The 21884-nt window shown below is 32.8% G+C and overlaps 1 protein-coding gene across 3 annotated transcripts in view; it reads right to left on the reverse strand.

The window, feature by feature from the left end:
• LOC129230035 (vacuolar protein sorting-associated protein VTA1 homolog) overlaps positions 1-21884 on the reverse strand; it is a 212381-nt gene that overhangs the window by 4858 nt on the left and 185639 nt on the right. For all 3 annotated transcript variants that reach the window (XM_054864421.1, XM_054864420.1, XM_054864419.1), the window contains exons 3-6: positions 18330-18457; positions 12081-12156; positions 10376-10481; positions 6398-6637 (exon numbers count right to left, since the gene is read on the reverse strand). In XM_054864421.1, coding sequence (XP_054720396.1) covers positions 6398-6637; positions 10376-10481; positions 12081-12156; positions 18330-18457 — 550 coding nt within the window. The remainder of the gene's footprint in view (positions 1-6397; positions 6638-10375; positions 10482-12080; positions 12157-18329; positions 18458-21884) is intronic.

Here is a 21884-nt window from a genome sequence, read left to right on the forward strand (position 1 = left end):
CATATATCGAACTTCCACATATCGAAATTTTCTATATATCGAAATCCCAGCAAATTTCTATGTTCATTACATAGAAGTTTTTTTTCTGTATATCGAAAAAATATCTATATATCGAAATTTTTTTCGAGACATTCGTAGATTTTTTTTTTCCCACTTTTAACTGTTTGTCTCATGAAAACTGATGGTTACGGGAGAAAATTAGGTTCACTAAAGGTTGCTACGAAACTCATATGGAATCTGGGGTAGAGGGGTGTGTAGATAGGTCGTTGTTTCGTTCTGGAGTTCTTAAATTCCCTCAAGTTTATTTCAAATCTTAGTTTTAACCAGTAGCACTGTAAAATCCGTTTCAAGTTATCCCTTTTCTCTGTTGATGATCATTCCTAGTCTTTTTAGCTTCAGTAAAAATCATTCAAGTTAGGTAGAATGATTTTTTACTTTACTCTCGATTACATTGTCAAAACGAAAATTCCCCTTATGTTGCGGATCAAGTTGAATTGCCGATGAATGAAGATGTATGAAAAGACAAAAATGTAATTTCTGTTAATTTTTTAATTATTAATTTTCATTTAATCCGATGCTCGTATAAATTAGAAATAGGGTTTCATACACAAAAATTAGCTTCAATTTTAATGTTTTAGGAGATTTTTATGATAAAATACGATAATTTCCATACATCGAAATTTCTATATATCGAATTTTTTTCCGGCAATTTGCTACTTCGATATATAGAGGTCCGACTGTAACCATTAAAATTTGTGAGCCTAAGTATAATTCGGTTTCAACTAGATCTAAACGCAATGTATCAACTTGATCGAAACAACACCATTACGTTAACTCAGAAACGTGGGAAAAAAACATCAGCGAATATCAGAAACTTCTGTTAGGAAAAATCATGTCTTCTATTCAAGGAACACAAATCTTGGTTTAATATGATATAACTACTTAAACACCCTACGCGACAGTTGAAAACAAACTATAAAAATTTACTTTTGTGCGCAAGAAAGCATTTTTTTTTACGGAAAACTTGCAAACAAAAAAAGACAGCTGTGGAATAATCATAACTCGGCGGCAGGGCTGTGGAGTCGGAATCGGGCTCATTTTAGGGTAAAGGAGTCGGAGTCGTTCGAAAACATGTCGACTCCGACTCCGGGTTTCATTTTTTTTTCTTTAATTTTTCCTGACTCTCCTTGCATTTTTTGAAAAATTAACTACTAATTAATTTGATTACATGTATAAATACCTACTAATAAGAAAATAACTCATTGTGGCAACCAACTGGCTTGATTGTTTATCGAATTTTCTGTAACAGCTACCTACGCCGTCTCCTAGTTTGCTTATTTTCTAACTTAATTTAACTTATAGCAAACAATTTTGTTGCCTAACATTTTCTAAATAATTACTTTGAAATAAAAATAATATATTTTTTACCTCGATCTCTGTTATAAAATAGTAAAAGGAATGCATGTATCGCTTGAGCAAGTCGAGAAACTTTTCAGGGTGCTTGGTAAATTCAAAAGAGTGTTGGTACGAAAGCACAAATACAAAAGATCCGATAAAATATAGGGGATAATGTTGTACCTTGGAACACTTTTCATATTTTAATTTTTAACGTCAATTATTTGAATCAAATTTAAAATCTAAAAGTCACATTAAAATAGCCCAACATACTTCTATAGAATATATATTTTTTAATTCAGACAATTTGAAAATAAAATGTTGCCAGCCATTTAAAGTATAACTTCCAAGCTACCCCAAAGTTCAACATTCTATTGTACCTTGGGACACATCCTGTTGTTCTATGGGAAAGTCTTCATGATTCAGGAAACAGCCTTTTTATACTTGAACCAATTTTGCACCAGAAAAGAAAAAGTTGTTTAAAAGACTACATATAAGATTAGAACATTGTTCCATGTTCCTAAACATATCTTAATTATTAAGAATCATGCATATGTTGTACCTTGGAACGTGTCCTAAGGTACAAAATGTTTGGCTTTCCTAAGGTACAATCACCAATTTAATGAAAACCAACATGATGGTCAATCTAGAAGCACTATAAATAATTTGCTTATGAGAAACTAATGAAAGTACTTCTCTTTTATAACAGAATAAAATTCAGTTGACTAAATTTACAAATACATACAAAGACGGAAAATGAAATGAAAAAGAAGAAAATATTTACTTTTGAGTCATGAAATTCGCTTTCTCTCACAAAATCGTCAATTTTACTCCTTTGATGCTGATTTTTACTATGGCACCATTTAGGGTGAAAGGTTACTATTAGAGATTATAAAAACATGGCTGCTAAAAATAGATTCTTAGAAATTAGCAGTGCCCCAAGGTACAACACTCCCCCCCCCCTAAATGTTTTTTTTAATTCTAAAAATTTTATCTAAGAAAGCTTGGTTAACACTGAAAAGTACAAAATAAAATTAGTATATGATTTATTGCTTACAACACTCAATAATTATAATTAATCCTAAAATCTTCATATTAAGGTTCATTCTGAAGCCGTCAATTAAAATATTAAAAAGCCAAGAAATGTAGGTATCTAGTTAAAGCTATTCGTACAAAGCTGTATACCGCCGCATTTTGTGTAAAATTTGCTCCAGACGTACATGTACACGACCTCTCTCTGCAATATAGTGCAATATTTTTGTTGAAATTTTTAAGATGAAATTTAAGATTTATTATTGGGGAATTTTTTCAGAATTAAAGAATCTCAATTTTTATAAACTCTGAAATTAAGTTGAGGTGTCACCCACCAGATGAGTGCCACCCGGGAGGGAGGGGGAGGGGCGCCACCTCTCAAGAAAAGTTTTTGACTTAGCAAAAAAGTTTTTTTTTCTTTCAAAACTCTTTCTCTCACTCTTCTCAGTGCTTTCAAAAATTGAAAACACATGATTTGATCAGCATCTGTTAAACATTAAAGGGGAGCAAATTAATCTTTTTCATTTTTTTAAAAAATGGGACTTTTTAGTAATCTTACTTTAGAAATCGCACCTATCGGATAATTTGATTTTCATATTGAATTTCTAACGTTGTATGCATCTTAGGTTTACAATAAAATACAACGCGAAAATTTCATTAAAAAGGAATTAATATTTGAATCTCTATTTAGGAGTTTTCCCCCCTTCCCATAAGAGGGATTTGAAAAAATAAATTTAAAAAAATAAAAAAGCCGCAGTCGGAGTCGGATGTTTCAAAATCTGGGAGTCGGAGTCAACCATTTTCCTTCTGACTCCGCAGCCCTGCTCGGCAGCAGGAAAAATTCAGCATCGTAAAAAGAATGTTGCGTAGGAGCATTGCCTCAAAAAGAACTTTTCCCGACCCTTTTAAAATAATTTCGTTTTTAAACTTATGATCAAAAAGGAAAACGCATTGGAGAAAAAAAAGTGTGATCGCTCACCTAAATCCTAGGGTTGTTTTCACTTACAAGACAACACTCACTGACTGAACTACTGAATTGGATTGAAATGTACCGGACAGAAAAGTTCTCGCGGCGATTTTCCAAGGTCAATCCAACCCCCCTGTCTTAGTGCCATAAAAATGCCTTTCCTTTTGTTACTTCTTATCTAACACCCCACTTTCTCACGGACAAAATACGACCTTGAAGAAAAAAGCGGGAATTCTCCTATCTCAGAAAAAGTGCTGAGTTACGGTACAGTGCGAAATATGCTAGATGAAGTTTTCCGGAGGAAAGAAACAAATATATATTTTGAAACTTTAAACCTTATACACATACAAAAAAAAAATTGTCCAAAATTTCTCTTCTGGAAAAATTTAAACAAAGCCACCAGAAGCCTGGGGCCCCTTTAGATGCAGGGGGAATTATTGGGAGCAATCAGCCAGCATCTAAAATCCATGACTAATTGTCAATTTCCAGTAGTTTTGAGCATTTTCCACTCAAAATTATGATTTTCCAAGGCATATCCACAAAAAAAAAAAAAAAGCAGTTTTTTCTTCCAGAAAAATCCAAACGAAGACAACTGAAGTCTGGGGGCCCTTTAGACGCAGGGGGCCCTATTGGGAGCAACCAGCCCGCGACTAAAATCCATGACAAACTGTCAATTTCCAGCAGTTTTGAGCATTTTCCACTCAAAATTTTGACTTTCCATCTTTTAGGAAGTGACGCGGCTCCGAGGCCCCTTGCTTTGCTGGAGGCCCCAGCTAGCGCCTCATGCGCCTATTCGATGATCCGCCACTGTATATACTTGAGTAGGCTGGTGCATGCATGTATCTGATGTATACATGTATCTACTCATATGAACGTGTTTACTCCTATTTACACGACACATATATACTCGTGTATACACACATATACTTGTGCATATACTTGTAACTATAAATATAACCGAAATATACAAAGATTAGGGTTATTTATAATGGTTTTGCATCTATTTTTAGCTATAACCACTTTACCCCATGCAATGACCACTTTCCCCCACCCCATGGGGTAAAGTGTTCATAAATACATAGGGAAAAGACAATGTTATAAAACTACTTAAATAAATATTTTTTTCCCTAAAACTCAATGTACCCGCGTTCTTTAATAATGCAATGTAAAATAACGACAAAAAACGTTGAAGTGTTTAAAGAATTTATTGTACTGACTATCCACCTAAGTTGAAAACCTACAATTTTATGACCACTTTACCGCACCAGGCCCTATAGAATAAGCACTGACCAGACGAGGGAGCGAAGCATGATAGGGGGTAACTTACTGAAAATACCTTGGTAGTGAAAATACCTTGGGTAGTGGTAGCCTTGCCTTCAGTCTTTGAGTTGGATGAGCCTGTGCTTCGATCACTCGTCTGGTCAGAGCTGATTCTAGATTAGCTACCAGTTTGTTTGGCACTCTTGGCTTCCTTAAAAGGTTTTCCACCTCCAGCTCAGTCATTTCCTATGCCGGGCTGATGAAGGCTAATAAGCACGAAGCTGCAGTCCTAGGCTGGAATGATTGAGTTGGCAGCGTATTTCATGTATTTCTGCCTTAGCCCTGGCTGTAGGGCAGTAACATGCTGAAAAAAACTGTTAGCCTAGTTTGAGTGTGTTAGTTTTTCATATGAGTTGTATTTTTATGGCATATGAAGATGTTAATTATTCACTATGGTTCGAGCAAACGCCATCTTGGCATGAACTTCGTCATGTACACAAAATAAATTAATGTGTAGTGTGTTTACTTCCGAGAATTCCGGGGGAGGGAGGTTGCATCCTGCATGTACTTAAGCAAGAACTTTTTAATTTCTCATAAATGTGCTTTCTTTTTGAATCAAAATATCGTTACGCATCCTTCAATCTCAATTATACAGTGAAACTTGTGCAAGTTGATCACTTGCGGTGCACTACTTTAGTGGTCAACTTAAACAGGGAGTCACCATACAGAGGTTGATTTATATGATTGGGGCTAATTCCGTGCCTGACAAATGTGGTCAACTTACAAGGGTGTTCAACTTCAAAGGTTTTACTGTATTTAAGTTTTAGCTGGATAGCACCGCAGACCCCTGGGGGTCTGTGGACCACAGTTTGGGAAACTCTGCAAAAATGTATGTCATGTGTGCCATTCAGATTAAAAATATGTTCCTAAAATAAAAAGAATACCAACATATTTTTTATTATTGTTCAGTTCAGCATATCGAATTTAGAAATTTTAATGTTCTGAAAAAAAAAAAGGACTAAATGATACTTTGTCTGGGGCAGTTTTTTAATTGGAAAAAACTGGATAACCTTGAAGTAAAGGCTTAGAATCATATTTAAAATTTTGAAGAAAAAAAAAAGGTTATACAATTCCAGTTTTATGTCACTTGAAAGTTCTAAACATTCTACCAGATGCAGAAAAATTTGCTATTTCTTTTCATACTAACATTTTACATGTGTTAGTAAGTTTTTAGCACTGAAATTTTGAAAAAGTGCTAATTTTTGTGGCGTTAAACTTGTATCTCCAGTAATTAAAGCCCTACAAAGAGAACTAACTTAACTCAATATCAAGTTGTCTTTCGAACAATTAAGATAATTATCAAAACTGGCTAATCCAAGTAAGCTTAATTTGACAAACAATAAATAAGATAAAGGATTTTTTCCCCCCGTTTTTGTTGCTCAGTTGAACTTAATTGCTGCAGATAATCTGATTTTCTTTCTCATAGTGTGTGTGTTATTGCTTTGATTTATAGTATTTCAAAGACTTGTATAACACAGTTTCCATGTCACACGAAGCTCTGGATTTGATGCAATACAATACATATTGATCTGAGTATATAAATGATAAATATAATTTATAAGTAAATATTAATTTAAAAACTTGTTTAACACAGTTTTAATATAGCATGGTACGAATTAACCGTGTTTTATGAGGGACATCTGTACTGTAATAAAAGGCAACAATGGTAACCCAACTACATACTAGTGTCTTCTGGCTCGGCACTGATCTCTGCTGCTGATGCCGTTGGCGAAATCTGACTGGATCCATTGGGGGTGGTGGGTGGAGCATGAGTTCCAGGCTGAGGAAGGTTCATCCCCTCTGGTTGAAACCCAGGCATGTTAAACAGGCCCCCGGGAGGGTACGGGGTCTGGGAAGGCTGTGGTATGTAGGGGCTCGTGTTTTCACTATTCGCCATATCGTTTGGATTGCTCAGTTCTTCATCTGCAGTAAAAAGGAAAATATTTAATTGTTTCAAATTGAAAAATACATTAGCATTAGAGTAATTTGATTTTTAGAAATCTTGTGAAATGCTTAACTTTAAAAAAGGCATTTACATTCTAGAAAATCTAAGAATAGAGTTTAATTAAATAACCTCTGCACAATAAATGATAATGTAGATGTACTACATTATACCAGAATAAGAATTAGAAACATAAACTTTAAAAACATATGAAATTTACAAAACATGGTTTAGGGGAAAATTAGCAAAATATTGTATATGCATGATTTAAGGTTATAAGTTTGGTTGGCTCAAGAACCTTTACAAGCTATGCTGTGCCAAACAATTGTTTTGTATGACAAAAAATGGTACCAAATGTGTATTGCAGCGTAAAGGAAATAAAACTTCTAGAATAACAAATAAATTGCCAAAAAGCACTCAAACAAAAGTTTAAAATTAAAAAAAAGTCTGAAATAATGAACTGCAAGATAATTTCGAATATAATATGGGTTATAAGAAACCCCTCTTTTCCAGGGCTTGATGTGAAGACTGGGGGAAGTTAGGGATGTAAAGACAATGACAAATGATCATAAAACCTGAAATGCGTGCTTGGGTCTTCTTTAGTAATGTTTACATTTTCTCTCTTCAGCATATAGGCATTTTATTTACTTCTGATTTTATGCCCTGTCTCCTGAAAAGTGATAGCTGAAGTAAACAAAAAGAGATGTTGTTTTACAGCCAATGTTTAGATTCCTCACAGAATGATTGATCCTATTCATATGAAACAAAGGTTGGCCATTTTTCTTCAAAACTTGATAACACTTTAGCTAGTTATAAAACTCACACTGAACGAAAGGTTATTCTTGACAGGGCTCATAGTTCTCCTATATCTCCTATATTTTTACAATTTGTCAGATATTCTCCTATATTTTCTCACTAACTCCTATATTTTTTTTGTTGGATGTTAAATGCTACCCAAAAATGCAAAAACCTTTGATCCATTTTTTTTTCTCCTCTGCACTTTGCACTCTTACATCTTTAATGTTGGCATATGTTTTACACTTCTGTTTGATTATTTTTATAAAACATACAAAATATAGATGGCTTTACTTGCAACTTTTAACTTGTTTTCAATTAATTCTTTTTCTTTTAATGAGTTTACTTTAATTTTAATAGTATAACATGCTAACTTTAAGTGTACTACTGTAAAGATTTTTAAAGATTTTAATTTTGTCACATATAATCTTACATGTAGTTCAAATGACCGATTGTAGCTCAAACGATTGTTTTTGAAAATGCCTGGTATAGATTTTGGTACCAATTCAACTTTGAGTACCTCAAATGTTTCAAAGCTTGTAGCTTGCTGAAAAAATGTAACTATCTCGATGAAATAAGTGTCATTTTATAAGATTTTGTCTGCTTTTTTCAAATATGTATCCATGGAAAAACATTCCTATATTTTTCCATTTTGTGTGGAGATTTTCAAAAAATTTCAGAAATTGGTCCTCATCTCAGAAATATTTTTTTTTTGGCTCATTTTTTTCTATCTACTCGGTTACAATTACAAATTGCAAAGGATAATGGATAGTTCTGTTATTAAATTAAAAATAAAAATCAGAGTATAAACCTCCAGTATGCTCCACTTCAGCTCTTCTAGCACCCTTTTTGTTTGGCAGATTAGGTCAAATTCAAACTTGATACATGGGTATACATTTAGATACATACACATTAACTGTAAGTTATGGATAATGTCATTAGAGTGAGTGACGGGTAATTGAATCGGCCACTTTAATGAATCAATTCCTCAAAAAAGAAATGAAATCTAGTTTTAACATTAAACATATTTGAATCAAACTAGCCGCTTAAATGAATCAAGCGTATGAGACTGACCATTCCTCTCTCTCTCTCCGACAAACGTGATGCATTAGAGCAGTCTTTTTTTCTTTGACTTTGTTTAGTAAAATAAGTTTTTTTTTTTTTGTAAATAGTGAAACAAAGGGGAGGCAGAGTGTTGCACACTTTGTGCAACGATTGTCTCGAGACATGGAGTCGACGGGACTTTTCATTGTTAGTGTGAGCATTGAAACGATGAGGTACCAATACCAAGGACTACGGGTAGATTGATGACATTGAAAAAAGAATGTTTAAATTAATTATTACCTAGTTTTAGCAATTAAAAAGAGAAAAGAGATGCATTTTTCAAAGCGCATCAGTTAAAATCTAAATTTTGTTATTGCTTTTTCATACTGTTTTGTGATTAAATTCTTAAAATTATCAGATAATGGATATTTTAGGTGCAAGGTATACTTCTAATGATATCTCGTAAGTTCTCTGAAATTGTATATAGAATTCCATGTTAAAAAAAAAAACGCATGCACAATTTTGCTTAATTGAATTAAAATTGTCTTAAACAAACATGATTAATTTTAGTGACGGTGGGTACAAAAATTCATTTGTTCTAACATCTGTGACTCATGCAAAATAGAATTGTATTGATACTGGCGCTCTGTTTTTTTATACAGTGCTCCAAACGTATTAGATGCTACAGTTTTTCGAAATTCCTATATATTTTTCTACAAACCTCCTATATTTTCCCTTTTAAACTCCTATATATTTTGCTATCAAACTCCTATATTTTTCCTTTTAAACTCCTATATATTTTTTCCTACCTGCTATGAGCCCTGTCTTGATTTCAATGTACACCCTTAAAAAAACGAATTGTAGATAAAGTAGTGTCAACAAAGGACTGAATTTCTAGCAGTATTTTAATGATACAAAATTTAGGATTATGAACATTTAAGAATTGAAAGATTTAAATGAATAGCTTAGAAACTAAACTTAAATGTTAGCTTTAAATTACATTTACAAGAAAAGTTCAGAAGTGAAGTGCTAGAATAAATAACCTAAATAAATACTGATGACAAACAAGTAATGCAAAAAAAAAGGTTAAAACCATACATATATATATATGTATACATACAGTAAAATCCCTGTAATGCGGACACTAACGGGGCAAATTTTTTTGTACGCAGGACAGGGGTTTAATAATGTTATTTGCATTGGAACTGGGTAATTAAAAACTGTCCGGCATAAGAGGGGTGTCCATTAGGAGGGGTTTTACTGTATATATACAGGGTATCCCAAAACCACTGCAAAACTCTCCACAGCTAGATTCCTCGTTGGGAGTACATAAAAACTGCCCAAAGCGTTCCTGTACGATCCATAGTTTACGAGAAAAATACGAAAAACAAAGTATGACTTCACTGCCGGTTCAAGAAAAAACTTTATTTTACATATCAACAGCAGTATACGTACATAAAACAGAGGTATAACAGCAAATACGTTAAAGACATTTTAAACATTATCATATGAAAAGGTATGCAAATACTATTGTTGATATGTATGTAAAATAAACTGTTTTTTCCTTGCACCGGCAGTGACGTCATAATTTGTTTTTCGTATTTTCCTCGTAAACTATGGATCATACAGGAACGCTTCTTTGGGCAATTTTTATGTACTCCGAATGAGGAATCTAGCTGTGCAGAACTTATGCAGTCGTTTTGGGACACCCTGTGTGTGTGTGTGTGTGTGTGTATATATATATATATATATATATATATATATATATATATATATATACATACATATAAACTTATAAAATCAAAAAGGTGTTAGAATTGTCAGTATCATTACATAATATTTGAAATGAAAAATAGTCCAAATGACTTTTCTCAATTTACCTTCCCCTTCCATTGCAACAGGACCAGGAGTAGGAACAATACCATTCTTCAAGCAATTGTGAATATAAGTGGCTTTCCATTTTGCATATTTTCTGTGATGAGCAACCTGTAAAATTCAATGAATAGGTTTTAATGTTTATGGAACTGAAAAGCAAGTTACTTCAAGGGGGAAAAAAAGTCTGCAATGTTAGTGTTATTAAATGTATTTGTAACAATGAAAATTTCTTCAAAGTCTGCTTAAAATTGAATGACATCTCAGAGATGCAAAGGATTCTATAATGGCACATATAATAAATGATGTGTCCAAGATGTCACTGTAAGTCAAGTTATTGTAAAGGTTGCACAGCATGGATTTTATTTATCGGTTAAGGGGGTTGGTTAATGTTTTCTTGAACAAGAAAATTGATTATTAAGTTCAGCCATAGCATTTCAAGGCAAATGTAATAAACAGCTGGAGGATTTGCAGTTCAGTAATGTCAATTAGAATTACTCGAGCCACCTAAAAACAATTCTACTATAAAATACATTAATTTTGAGATATATATACATGCATTATTTTTTTCTAAAATTATTTTGAAGACACTTTTAAACCATGCAATGTTTATTATTTTGAAAACCTACATAGTAGAAATTCAAATTGGGTATAATACCAATTCGAAAATGAATAGGTCAAATGATTGGATATACTTCAATTATTGAGAAAAAATACTATTTAAAATATAAATATTTTATCATTGATGCAGACTTAGAAAAATAAATAATTTTTAACACATAATATTGTATCAAAAATCACACAGAATAAAAATCGATTAATAAAATTATGCACAACTATATTGTTAGGGTTCATACAAGAGGAGAATTTTACTTGTATTTCCAACCTTGATCAAAATGTTAAGTGGGACTTTTTTGGGGAACTGCATGCAAATGAATGAGCGGAAGTTTTTGGTAAATATTGTAAGGATGGCGTAATCCTAGGCTCTAGCGTGAATCCTGACTGTAATGACTCTAAATTTTTATTTTTTGATCTTCAAAGGTTTTTTTAAAAAAAAATGTTCTTTCATTTTCAATATATTTATTATTTTTATTATTAAAAAAAAAAAAAAACCCTTTAGATACAGTTAATTAAGGCTTCTGAATGTATTAATATTTTAGGGCTATTTCATACACTAATTTGGTTCTTTGTGTACAAGATAGGTAACTAACTGTAAACTGAAAAATGTTTGCAGTTTACTGCAAATGCACAGGAGCTCCCATTTACTCCAAAGGCGATGGCACACCTCCCTTAAATGTTATAAGCACTCCCTCCTCCCCAAAATGAGATCAAAAACCCTCTCAAATCTCCCCCTTCTAAAAATTCCAATGACACAGTCCCCCTGAAATACATACATCAAAGAATTTACACACACAATTACATTGCTCCACGTTAGTCAAAAAGTATATATTAAAAATTTAAAAGAAAAATTTACAATATATATCATGTTTTTTTTTTTTTTCATTCATTTTATTCATGAATATTTTATTTATTTTATATTTTTTCAATATGATGGCAACATTTGCAATCATGTAATAATAAATGTATTTAGGTAAAGTGCAAGAAGTAAGAAATAAAAGATAAACACTGCATTAAGTAATGTTCTTAAGTTTACCACATGCAGTTCTAGTTTAATAATTCATAGAAAATGTTCATAAAATCTTTAGAACAAACCTCCTCACTAGATTCTCCAAACAAATTAACCAAGTCATACAGAAAACCAGCTGTATAAAAAGCTTTCACAACATTCCTGGGAAAAGTAAAATAAGAGAGTGATAGAGAGATTATTTTATGGAAGTGATGATGCACACTTAAGACAGAGCTGGGGAATTTTTAGAAATCTCACCAGCTAAGGACATTTTTAACTAGTCAACAATATACAGAACTAGAAGAATGTAGGGCAAAGCAAAATAGCTAAGATTACTTACCTTTTTCAAAATGAACTAATAGGAAATTTGTTTTGAAAACTACAGTGCACAAAGAACAATGTTTTTTACTATAAAATTTGCATTGAAACAAAATTTTTCATTTTTGGTGGTAAACTTGTAGTTTCAAAAAAAAAAAAAAAAAAAAAAAAAAAAAAAGAAAAAAAAAAAAAAAGAAAATATATAATAGAATAAAAAATTTAAATGATTGAATAAAAGAGTAAAATAATTCATGAAGGAATATAAATTCATTTATTCATAAATGGTTTAATAAATTAATGAATAAGTAAAGAAAATGAACTAAAGACTTTTACTTTGCCCCCCGACTGTTTGCCTGATAAAATGTACTAAACATTTCAAATCAAAACAGGCTTAATATTAACTACATAAGTAATTGACTGAACATCAGTATATCTCAATTACTTAAAATGTTAATTACAAAAGCTTGATTAATTTATGATAAAAAATATAAAAAAATGTTTGATAAACCAAATTATTACAGTATCAAATTTTGAAAATGACTGGTGATGTGATATACTTTGATCTTTAGAGCTATTTATTTTTTGACTGAAATCAACAGGGGAAATTTTTTACCATTTCACTTTAACCCCCAAGTAAGATTAGCAAAGTGTTAGATTAATTGAATGTTGTTGTTGCTAAATCATTCAAAAACTAATTTAATTTAAATGCATTTTTATTTCCATAGAAATTTTAGATTTCAGATTTTGCTCACTTAAACAAATTTGTACAAATGTCTAGATCAAAAATTCCATAAAAAGATTTAAAAAAAAAAGCCTTTAAAAAAAAAGAAAGAAAAAGAAAAACTTGTAGTGGTACAGAAAATTTTAAACTTAATAGCATTTCTTTCCTGAATTTGCATACATATGCAGCCAGGGCCGCCGAGAGTTAAGGTAGGCTCCCAGTCAGTTTTGTTGCCACTTATAAAACTTGTAAAATTTATACTACTTCTTAGCAAGGCCCCCAAAGGCCTGGGCGCCTAGTTCCCGACTAGGCTGACATGGCCTCTTGTTGGGTCTGTATACAGGCCCTACTTTTGGGCAGGGACGTAACTAGGTCATTTTCGAACAGGGGCAACACCTCGTTTCGGCGCCCCCCCCCCATACAAAACAAGCAAAGCGGAAAAAAAAATCCCCGAGAAACTTCATAACGTCAACACCAGGGCCCCTCACGTACATTACAGAGAAAATACACGCTCCCTATATATATATATATATATATATATATATATATATATATATATATATATATATATATATATATATAATTATTATTATTATAATACAAGTGAAGAATATTGAAAAGACCAAACCCCCCCCCCCCTCAAAAGCCCATAGATGAGCAACGCAGCAAAACTAAAAAGCCAAGTAAATATATAAAATATACAAGCCAAATAACAAGTTTTAAGCAATTTTTAAGAATAATGATGAGAAAAAGAAAAATACAAGCAGCAATTAATAGAAAAAGTTGAAAGGTTGAATCAAGAGCTCATCAGCAGTGGAGGATTCAATAAGTATGGTCAAGAGACCAAAAAATTAAACTACAAACTAAAAAGAGGGTGTTTAAGCTCCAGTATGTGCATGACAGAATATCATATTGGGCTAAACGCACCACATGGTAAACTGTATACAAATAAACAAGAACTTAAACCTAATATTAAGATCTTAAATAAATCTTAAGTTTAATTCTAATTATCAAATTTCAACGCAAATGGAGCAGAATCACGGGGGAGACGGTTACATTTGAGGCAATGAGAAGCAAAGGGATGGCAAAATTAAAAACTTGGAGATAGCCAGTACACATAGCAGCTGAACCCCTCCTCTATCTTGGGGCAAGGGATAGTACTAGTAGCCCCGGTAGGTGCTGCTGTACAGCATGATTTAGAAAAAAAATCAATGAAAGCCTACTTAGGCTATACGCGTTTTACTCAAAACTTGAAAATGTCCACTTACATCCCTTTGCTTCTCACTGCCTCATATGAGCCAAGGACGAATTTTACACAAAATGCATTTGCAATTTATACATGTCTTGTAATGTAACTTTTCGGTACACCGTGATGGAGTACTCTTTAACCAGTAGAACAAATACATAAATAACATTCCATTTGGTATCATTTTTGAACCGTTTCATCACTGGAAGCCATATTTGAATTAGGCAGTGATAAAGGAGTCCGCTGCCTATAATGCCATAAGCCTTATAAATGCGACTTTTACGTAATTATAAGTTTTTATATAGCTTTATCACTGTATTGATTTTTTAAAAATAGCGATAGGGGGTAAAAATCATTAAGTATTTTATTTATTACTAGTGGTACCCGCACGGCTTTGCCCGTAATAGAAAAATTAAAAGGTCTTTTGGATCGCCTGTATATTTACAAATGTAAGGTGAATTTTCGCGTCAATTGGCTTGTACCCATGTTACGGTTTCACGTTATGATAATTTCGTATCTCGCCAATTGGCTTTTTCCCATGTTACGGGTTCCACGTTATGATAATTTCGTAAATTACTCGTCCATCTTATAATATTTTTGTTCTTAAAATTGCAATAGAAAAAGAACCACATCAAATTTTCGACAAATCGCTTCGAGGTGCACACCCCTATGCTACAAACTAACTTTGTGCCAAATTTCATGAAAATCGGCCGAACGGTCTAATCGCTAGAGAGACTTTCAGCTTTATTATTAGTAAAGATTTTACATACGAAGTTATTCAAGGAAAAATATTTATGTATTTCCCCAAGAGAGTAATTCACAACTTGTTGCAATATTGCTTTAAAAAAAATAAAAATTATAACTTCAATAAAACAAAGATTTTCAATTATTTATTTTTCAGTATTTTAATATACTATTATGAGATTTTAATACACTGCATGAAGAAATTCGCAAGAAAAATAACAATATTCAACTACAAAAAAGCAACATATCGCAATAATGCGTGAAATAATTTTAAATCCGATAAAAAATTTAGTAGGTTGTTTGTTTTTGTTTCTTACTTGAAATTAATTGAATATCACTATACTTGGCTTATCCTGACTTTAAGCTGACATCGTACTGTAGTTCAAAAGGACAGATTATCTTATTTAAACTCTAATTTTGTGTGCAACACATTTTAAATTTTCGCAATCTGTACAGTTAAATATTAATTATTACAAGAGCTAATTTTTATAAAGGACGCTCGTCCACCAACTCTGGTATATAGTATACATCTGAGAAACAGTTTATAGAAAAACAGAAACCCAATGTGCTTGAGATCAAAACTCTTTCTGTTAACATTAAAAAAAAAAAAAAACTATCTTAAAAATGTTAAATATTGTATATTTTCAGTGCGCTTCCGTTCAGGTTATTTTCCTTTACAGTACAACTTCATTTTTCCGAATTAGCGGGGACCAAAGGCAATCCGGATAACGAAAATCCGGGTAATTTGTAAAACACATTCGTAAATAAGCAGACTTTTATAACAGTAAAAAAACGCTTTAACAAAATTACATAGGATTGTTACTCGCAAACACTTAATCATTTATAGTTCATCTGCTGTGGTGTAGGACTGACACTCCAAATATACCATGTTGTTTATTAGATGATTATAATTTATTTCACGTCCTATGCATTAGTTGTGTATTTAATCAAAATAAAGAGCAAATATTTGGTGCATTGACAGTTTCCTTATGGCTATCATAATTTAGAATTATATCATTTCAGTGAATATATTTTTTAACTTTAAAAATTTGATCTGGACACGCCGGAGATCTGGATAAACGGGGGCAGGATAAACGAGGTTCTACTGTAATTATAAATATGCATCAAAAGTACCAAAGAAAACTTCAAGTTTAGAGCCGTAAAAAATAGCTGATTTCTGACACATTGATTGACGTTGATGATTTAAGCATATTTAAAATATTGTGAGGATGGAAAAAAAATATTGAAACTAAGAAACTAAGTCGGAAATTTATCATTTTAGGTCAATTTATCCTCAAAATAACCCCAGTATTTTCTAAAAAAAAAAAAAGGCAGCCTCCCGAACTTTAAATTGAATCCCCATTATTATAGTGCGAGATTTTTTTCCGAGAATGAGAAAAATTATAAAATTCAACAAATTTGTATTACATCATTCAAATTATATTAACAATGCCTTACCTGCTCTCCTAACTTCTTTAGCATTTAACCACGATGATAAATAAGATGAAGATTGTTGGGGGCCTCTTTTTCGTGCTCTTTCTCTCTCTTTCTGAATTCAGCTTCAGATAGTTTTTTCGACATATCTTAAAATTGATTTAAAACTAGACAAGATGAGCAAAAAAATCCTGAGAACGGAGTAAAAAGCAGAAAAAAAGTTCGTGGTACGAGCTAGAGATGATACTCTTTAGAGAATGGTTCTGTTGGATAAAGGTAGTGACTCCAATTCCTAAGCCATGGGCTACGGCCAAGAGAACAGTGTAACGATTTTCCTTTAGGCCCTTGGGGTGGGGTAGACAAGTTCTCGTCATTGTAAAAGCTCAGAGGGAGACATCATGTTGACAGCTTTATGACGTTTAACTGTAGAAAAAGGACATTTGAGCATATCCGCTGTTTTGTATTGGTGTGTACTTCCCTCAGCTTAGCTCCCATATTCCTCCTCCGAGAGGAAAATTCTTAGATAAGATAAAGATATAACAAGTACACTGGTCAATCTGAGAAAGCACATTCATGCTATTTACTGCGTCCTCCTACTCTCTCTCTCTCTGTGTATATCCTTCCCACTCTTTATCCACATTAAACCATGCAAACTTTTTTCCAGCGCCTGCACAGCGTGTTTTTTTTTTTTTTTTTTTGGGGGGGGGGGGGGGGGCTTCTAATAACTCGTCCTTTTTAAAAAAAAATAAATTTAAGCATTTATTTAGTCAGTTTAGCGCCCCCAAAATCTGGCGCCCGGGGCACGAGCCCCGTCTGCCCCCCTCTAGTTACGTCCCTGCTTTTGGGCATTCAGGGGCCCAACCAGTATTTTAGAAACATAAAAGTAATTGCACATTCATATGTAAAACTTTAGTATGTTATTTCTGAATATAGACATTGAAGATAGAGCTGCTCTTTAAATAATTCAGCAACAAATTTAAGAAATTTAAAATAGTAGAATAGAAAAACAGCAAAAGATTAAGCACACAAATTAGCAATCGGAATTCTAGCCCCGTTTTAGAGTTCTTTTGAAGCATAGCAAAAGCATCTCGGATGATTTTTCATTCTAAATCTAGCAACTTTATGATAGAACTTTTAAAGAAAAATATGGCTTCCATTCAGTCCTAAAATGTGTGTCAGCAGTTTTATTGCCAACATCTGTATTTCCTTACATTGATTTTCATTCCTTTTGCACAAAAGTGTATTTATTTATTCTTATAACTTCTAACCTGAAATGATTTTGTCAGTCAAAAAATACTATTAATGGGCATAAATTGCTTAAACCTTATGTGGTTCATTATGAATTATCTTTTGGTTTACTTCACTGCAACTTTAGCATTAGGGGGTAAAAGTTGCAAAAGTTATCAAGATAAAAATTTTGGAAACAAAAAGGGTGTGTCCCAAAGTTTTTTTTTTTAGTTTTTAAGTAAATGAATGAATTGAATGCATAAGTAAGGCTTAAAAAACAAAAACTTACTGTCAATGAAGGGTTCAAAGATTAAAAAAAAAAACATAAATAAACTCTCTGAAAAGCTATGATGATAGCTTAAGAAATAATATCATCAATACTTATCAGTTTATCAAAGAATAATTGGCTAACGAGTAGTAGTTTTCTCTTTACATAGTCTTTTAATGCAACTTTAATAAATTGATGAGCATTTTGTTCTTTAATATCTGGTATAATATTGATGATTATAGAGCTGATAGCAGGAAAACAAAGTCAGTCTTTCCCACACATTCGCTGCATCAAATTTTATTTCATGAACAACATAAATGTAGTAATCATTACAAGAAGTTACACTCCCCGAATAGCATAAACATACTAGTAATTACTTATTGAATTCTCCATTACGATCCTGGTTATCTGCCCAAAGAAAAAGCTTTAATGCATAATTTTCAATATGAGCTTGCGCAACAACTTCACTGGCAATGGTTTCATCATCATGTCTCCCTTTCTTTTCCTGTGGGAGAAAGAAAAAAAAGATTATTCTACGGTTTGTGAGAGTAATTACTGTTGCAAGAATTGTATTTTATGAAACTAAGTGAAATATATTCAACTGTCTCAAATTCCTCAGACCAAAATCTACACTTGTGTTTCAAAAACCAGGTTTTGCATCAAGGTTTGAAAATATATCTTCTCAAAAATATCAGCAATGTCTGACATTTGCAAGGTATCCCATACTTTCAATTCGCAAACTAAATTACACAGAATTCACATTTCTATATTTTCGAAGAATATAAATTACAGTGATGAACAACCAAGTGTTAGAAATAAGAATGCAGGGCTGCAAAAAAGCCGGCCTTTTCTAAAAGAGGCCACGCTGGCCCGCTTTTATTAAAAAAGCCGGTCTTTTTTGCTTGAATAAATTATGTACTATATTCTTCATAATAATGATCTGTTTACATTTTAATAAGCTAACAAATGTTGCTTTTAGTAATAAGACAATACGTTTGCTGAAAGTAAAATGATAAAAGGAATATGTTCACAAAAACTGCAAATCATTTCTGACAAAATCCTGTCACTTTTGTAGGACCATTCTCCACCGAAGCTGATGTCTTTAACACTGAAAATAGCATCCTTGTAACCTTAAAGCACTTGTATGCAATAATTTGCCCTTTTCATGCCTCATTAATTGTTACTTTTTTCTCCAGGTTAAAAACAGACAGAACTATTTCAATTTAAAGTTCTTTCTTCTTCCCATTACAAGTACTTAAATATTAAACTACCAGTTCCCCTCCCTACTATACTCCCCGAAGTTAAAAATTTTAAATGATTTATTGCGGTGATCAGTTGACTCAGTTTTTAGCACAGAGGCCACTATTTATGTTACGTACCTATTAACAATTGTAGATCTACAGATGGGGGACAAAGTAATATGAACACCTATGAAAAAGTATGCCGTATTTCACACCTATAGTACAGCCACGCCACCTGCAACAGAAGTCTACCACCTGGTGAACATGGGAACCTATCAGTGTCTCAACAGTAGCCACAAATGTTGTGTGCTTGGTTCTAAATTTCTGAAATAAGTTGAGATGTCAGACCTTACAGAGTTCCGAAGAGGAATGATTGTTGGGGCTAGTGATATAAAATACCCGGGTATTTATTTTTAGGGGTAAATACCCAGGGTATATACCCGGGTAAATACCCAAAATGGGTAAATACCCGGGTATTTATTTCAAAAATTTATATTCATCTAAAATACTTTTCTGTATGTATTCCATTATGTATATATACAACCAACCATATACAAAACAATAAATTTTTGCCCAAAGATTGTATTTTGATCACATATTTAAAGAATTATTATGTGAAACAGCTTAGCAATCTAATATGATATTCACATTAAATGTGTTGGATATGCCTAATCAATGTTGATAGCCAAATTTCATATATAAAAAGCCATTCTACAAAAAGAAAAAAGCTTAACTGGTTACAAAAAAAAAGCAAACATCAATTTTTTAAGGTCCTAGTCTTTTATAACCCAGTAATATGTCCCTGCATGACATCAAAATGTAACGAAATGTCGCTCAATTTATTATTACAATTTATTTACTTATATCTTATGCAGAAATTTCCTCCAAACTTAGTTCAATTGTTCAGGTGTATTCTGTATCACACACACATAATATACATAAACATTTAAAATTTTTAATCTTTTATTTTAGGGTTTATGTTTAAAAAAGATAATAGTCACCTTTTAATACTACCTAAAAATTTTTTGCAAAATGCGCAATTACTAGGGGATTTACCCTGCCTTCGGATAAATACCCAAAAAAATATTTACCTTCCCACCCTACAGGGGAGCAAATACAAATGAGCAAGGCAACAGAAAAGAAAATTTTGCTTTTTTTTTTCTTTGTTTATTAATGTGAAAACTGTTTCTATATTTTCCATGATATCACTTAAATATCAATAAAATAAATAACACCACAGTTTCTTAATAACTTCTCAGTTTATTCTTCCAAACATCCCTCATGCTTCCTTTTTTTTTCATTTTGGATATGACTAACCTAGATTGTGATTTTGAAATCCTGAAGTTCATAATGAATTGCTTATACTTCTCCAATTATGATATTGAAAAGAAAGGTTCTTTGGTTCACGATATGTTTCTTTCATGATTTCATCAAGTCTTCCAATAAAAAATATTATAAACTGTGTAATACATATGTATATATCAGTTTTACCAATTATTTCATATTTAGATTTAAAAAAAAAATTCTCATTCGCTTTTTTGCATTTTTTTATTAAATACACAGTTTTTGGGTATTTACCCAGGCCTTGGGTAAATACCTGGGTAAATACCCAAAAAATATTTACCTACCCGCTGGGTATTTAACCAATCCACATCACTAGTTGGGGCGCATTTAAGTGGAGCATTGGTTACGGAAACAGCAAAGCTTTTGGGGTGTGCAAGAGGTACGGTGTCAGAGGTTATGACAGCATACACGAAAGAAGGTAAGACAACATCTTCAAAGCACCACAGTGGCCGAAAGTCAAAGCTTGCTGATAGGGATAGAAGAGCTTTGAAGCGCATAGTAGCCCGAAAGCGCAAGCAATCCTTATCCGAAATAACATCTGAAATGAACAGCCATCTCCAGGACCCCGTTTCAACAAAAACTGTCAAAAGGGAACTTCATGCTGCGAACATTTATGGCAGAGTGGCAATTCGAAAACCCTTGGTGACAGCAACTAATGCTTTCAAGCGATTCCAATGGTGCAGAGACCACAAAGTTTGGTCCCCACAGATGTGGCAACAGGTAATATGGTCAGATGAATCATTATTTACCCTATTTCAGACTACCGCGCGCGTTTATGTCTGGCGAACCTTTAATCCTGAATGCCTCTTGCCGACTGTGAAGCATGGGGGTGGCTCAATTATGGTATAGGATGTGATATCTTGGCGCGGTCTTGGGCCACTTGTTATTCTGCATGAGCGTGTCAAATCTAATCACTATCTGAGCATTCTAGAGGTCATGTCCATCCGTTTGTCCAGACTGTGTTCCATGGAGAGCGACCACTCTTTCAAGACAACAATGCCCCCATACACACTGCCAGATGTGTCCAAGAATGGTTCGAAGTTCATGACAGTGAAGTTGAACATCTCGCCTGGCCCCCTCAGTCTCCGGACTTAAATATTATTGAATATTTATAGGGATATTTAGAATCCAAACTTCGTTCCCGATTTCCATCTCCATCCGAACTTTCGGAATTAGAGACTATTCTGCAGGAGGAATGGCTTAATATTCCTTTAAATGTTGTCCATGACCTTTATGCATTTATTCCACGTCGCATTCAATCTGTTCTTCAATTAAAGGGTGGTCCAAACCTCTATTAATAAAGATTTTTCCTTATTTCACAGGTATTCATATTATTTTGTCCCCCAT

This window comes from Uloborus diversus, chromosome 9 (genome assembly GCF_026930045.1).
Source record: "Uloborus diversus isolate 005 chromosome 9, Udiv.v.3.1, whole genome shotgun sequence".
NCBI classification, from domain to species: Eukaryota; Metazoa; Arthropoda; class Arachnida; order Araneae; family Uloboridae; genus Uloborus; species Uloborus diversus.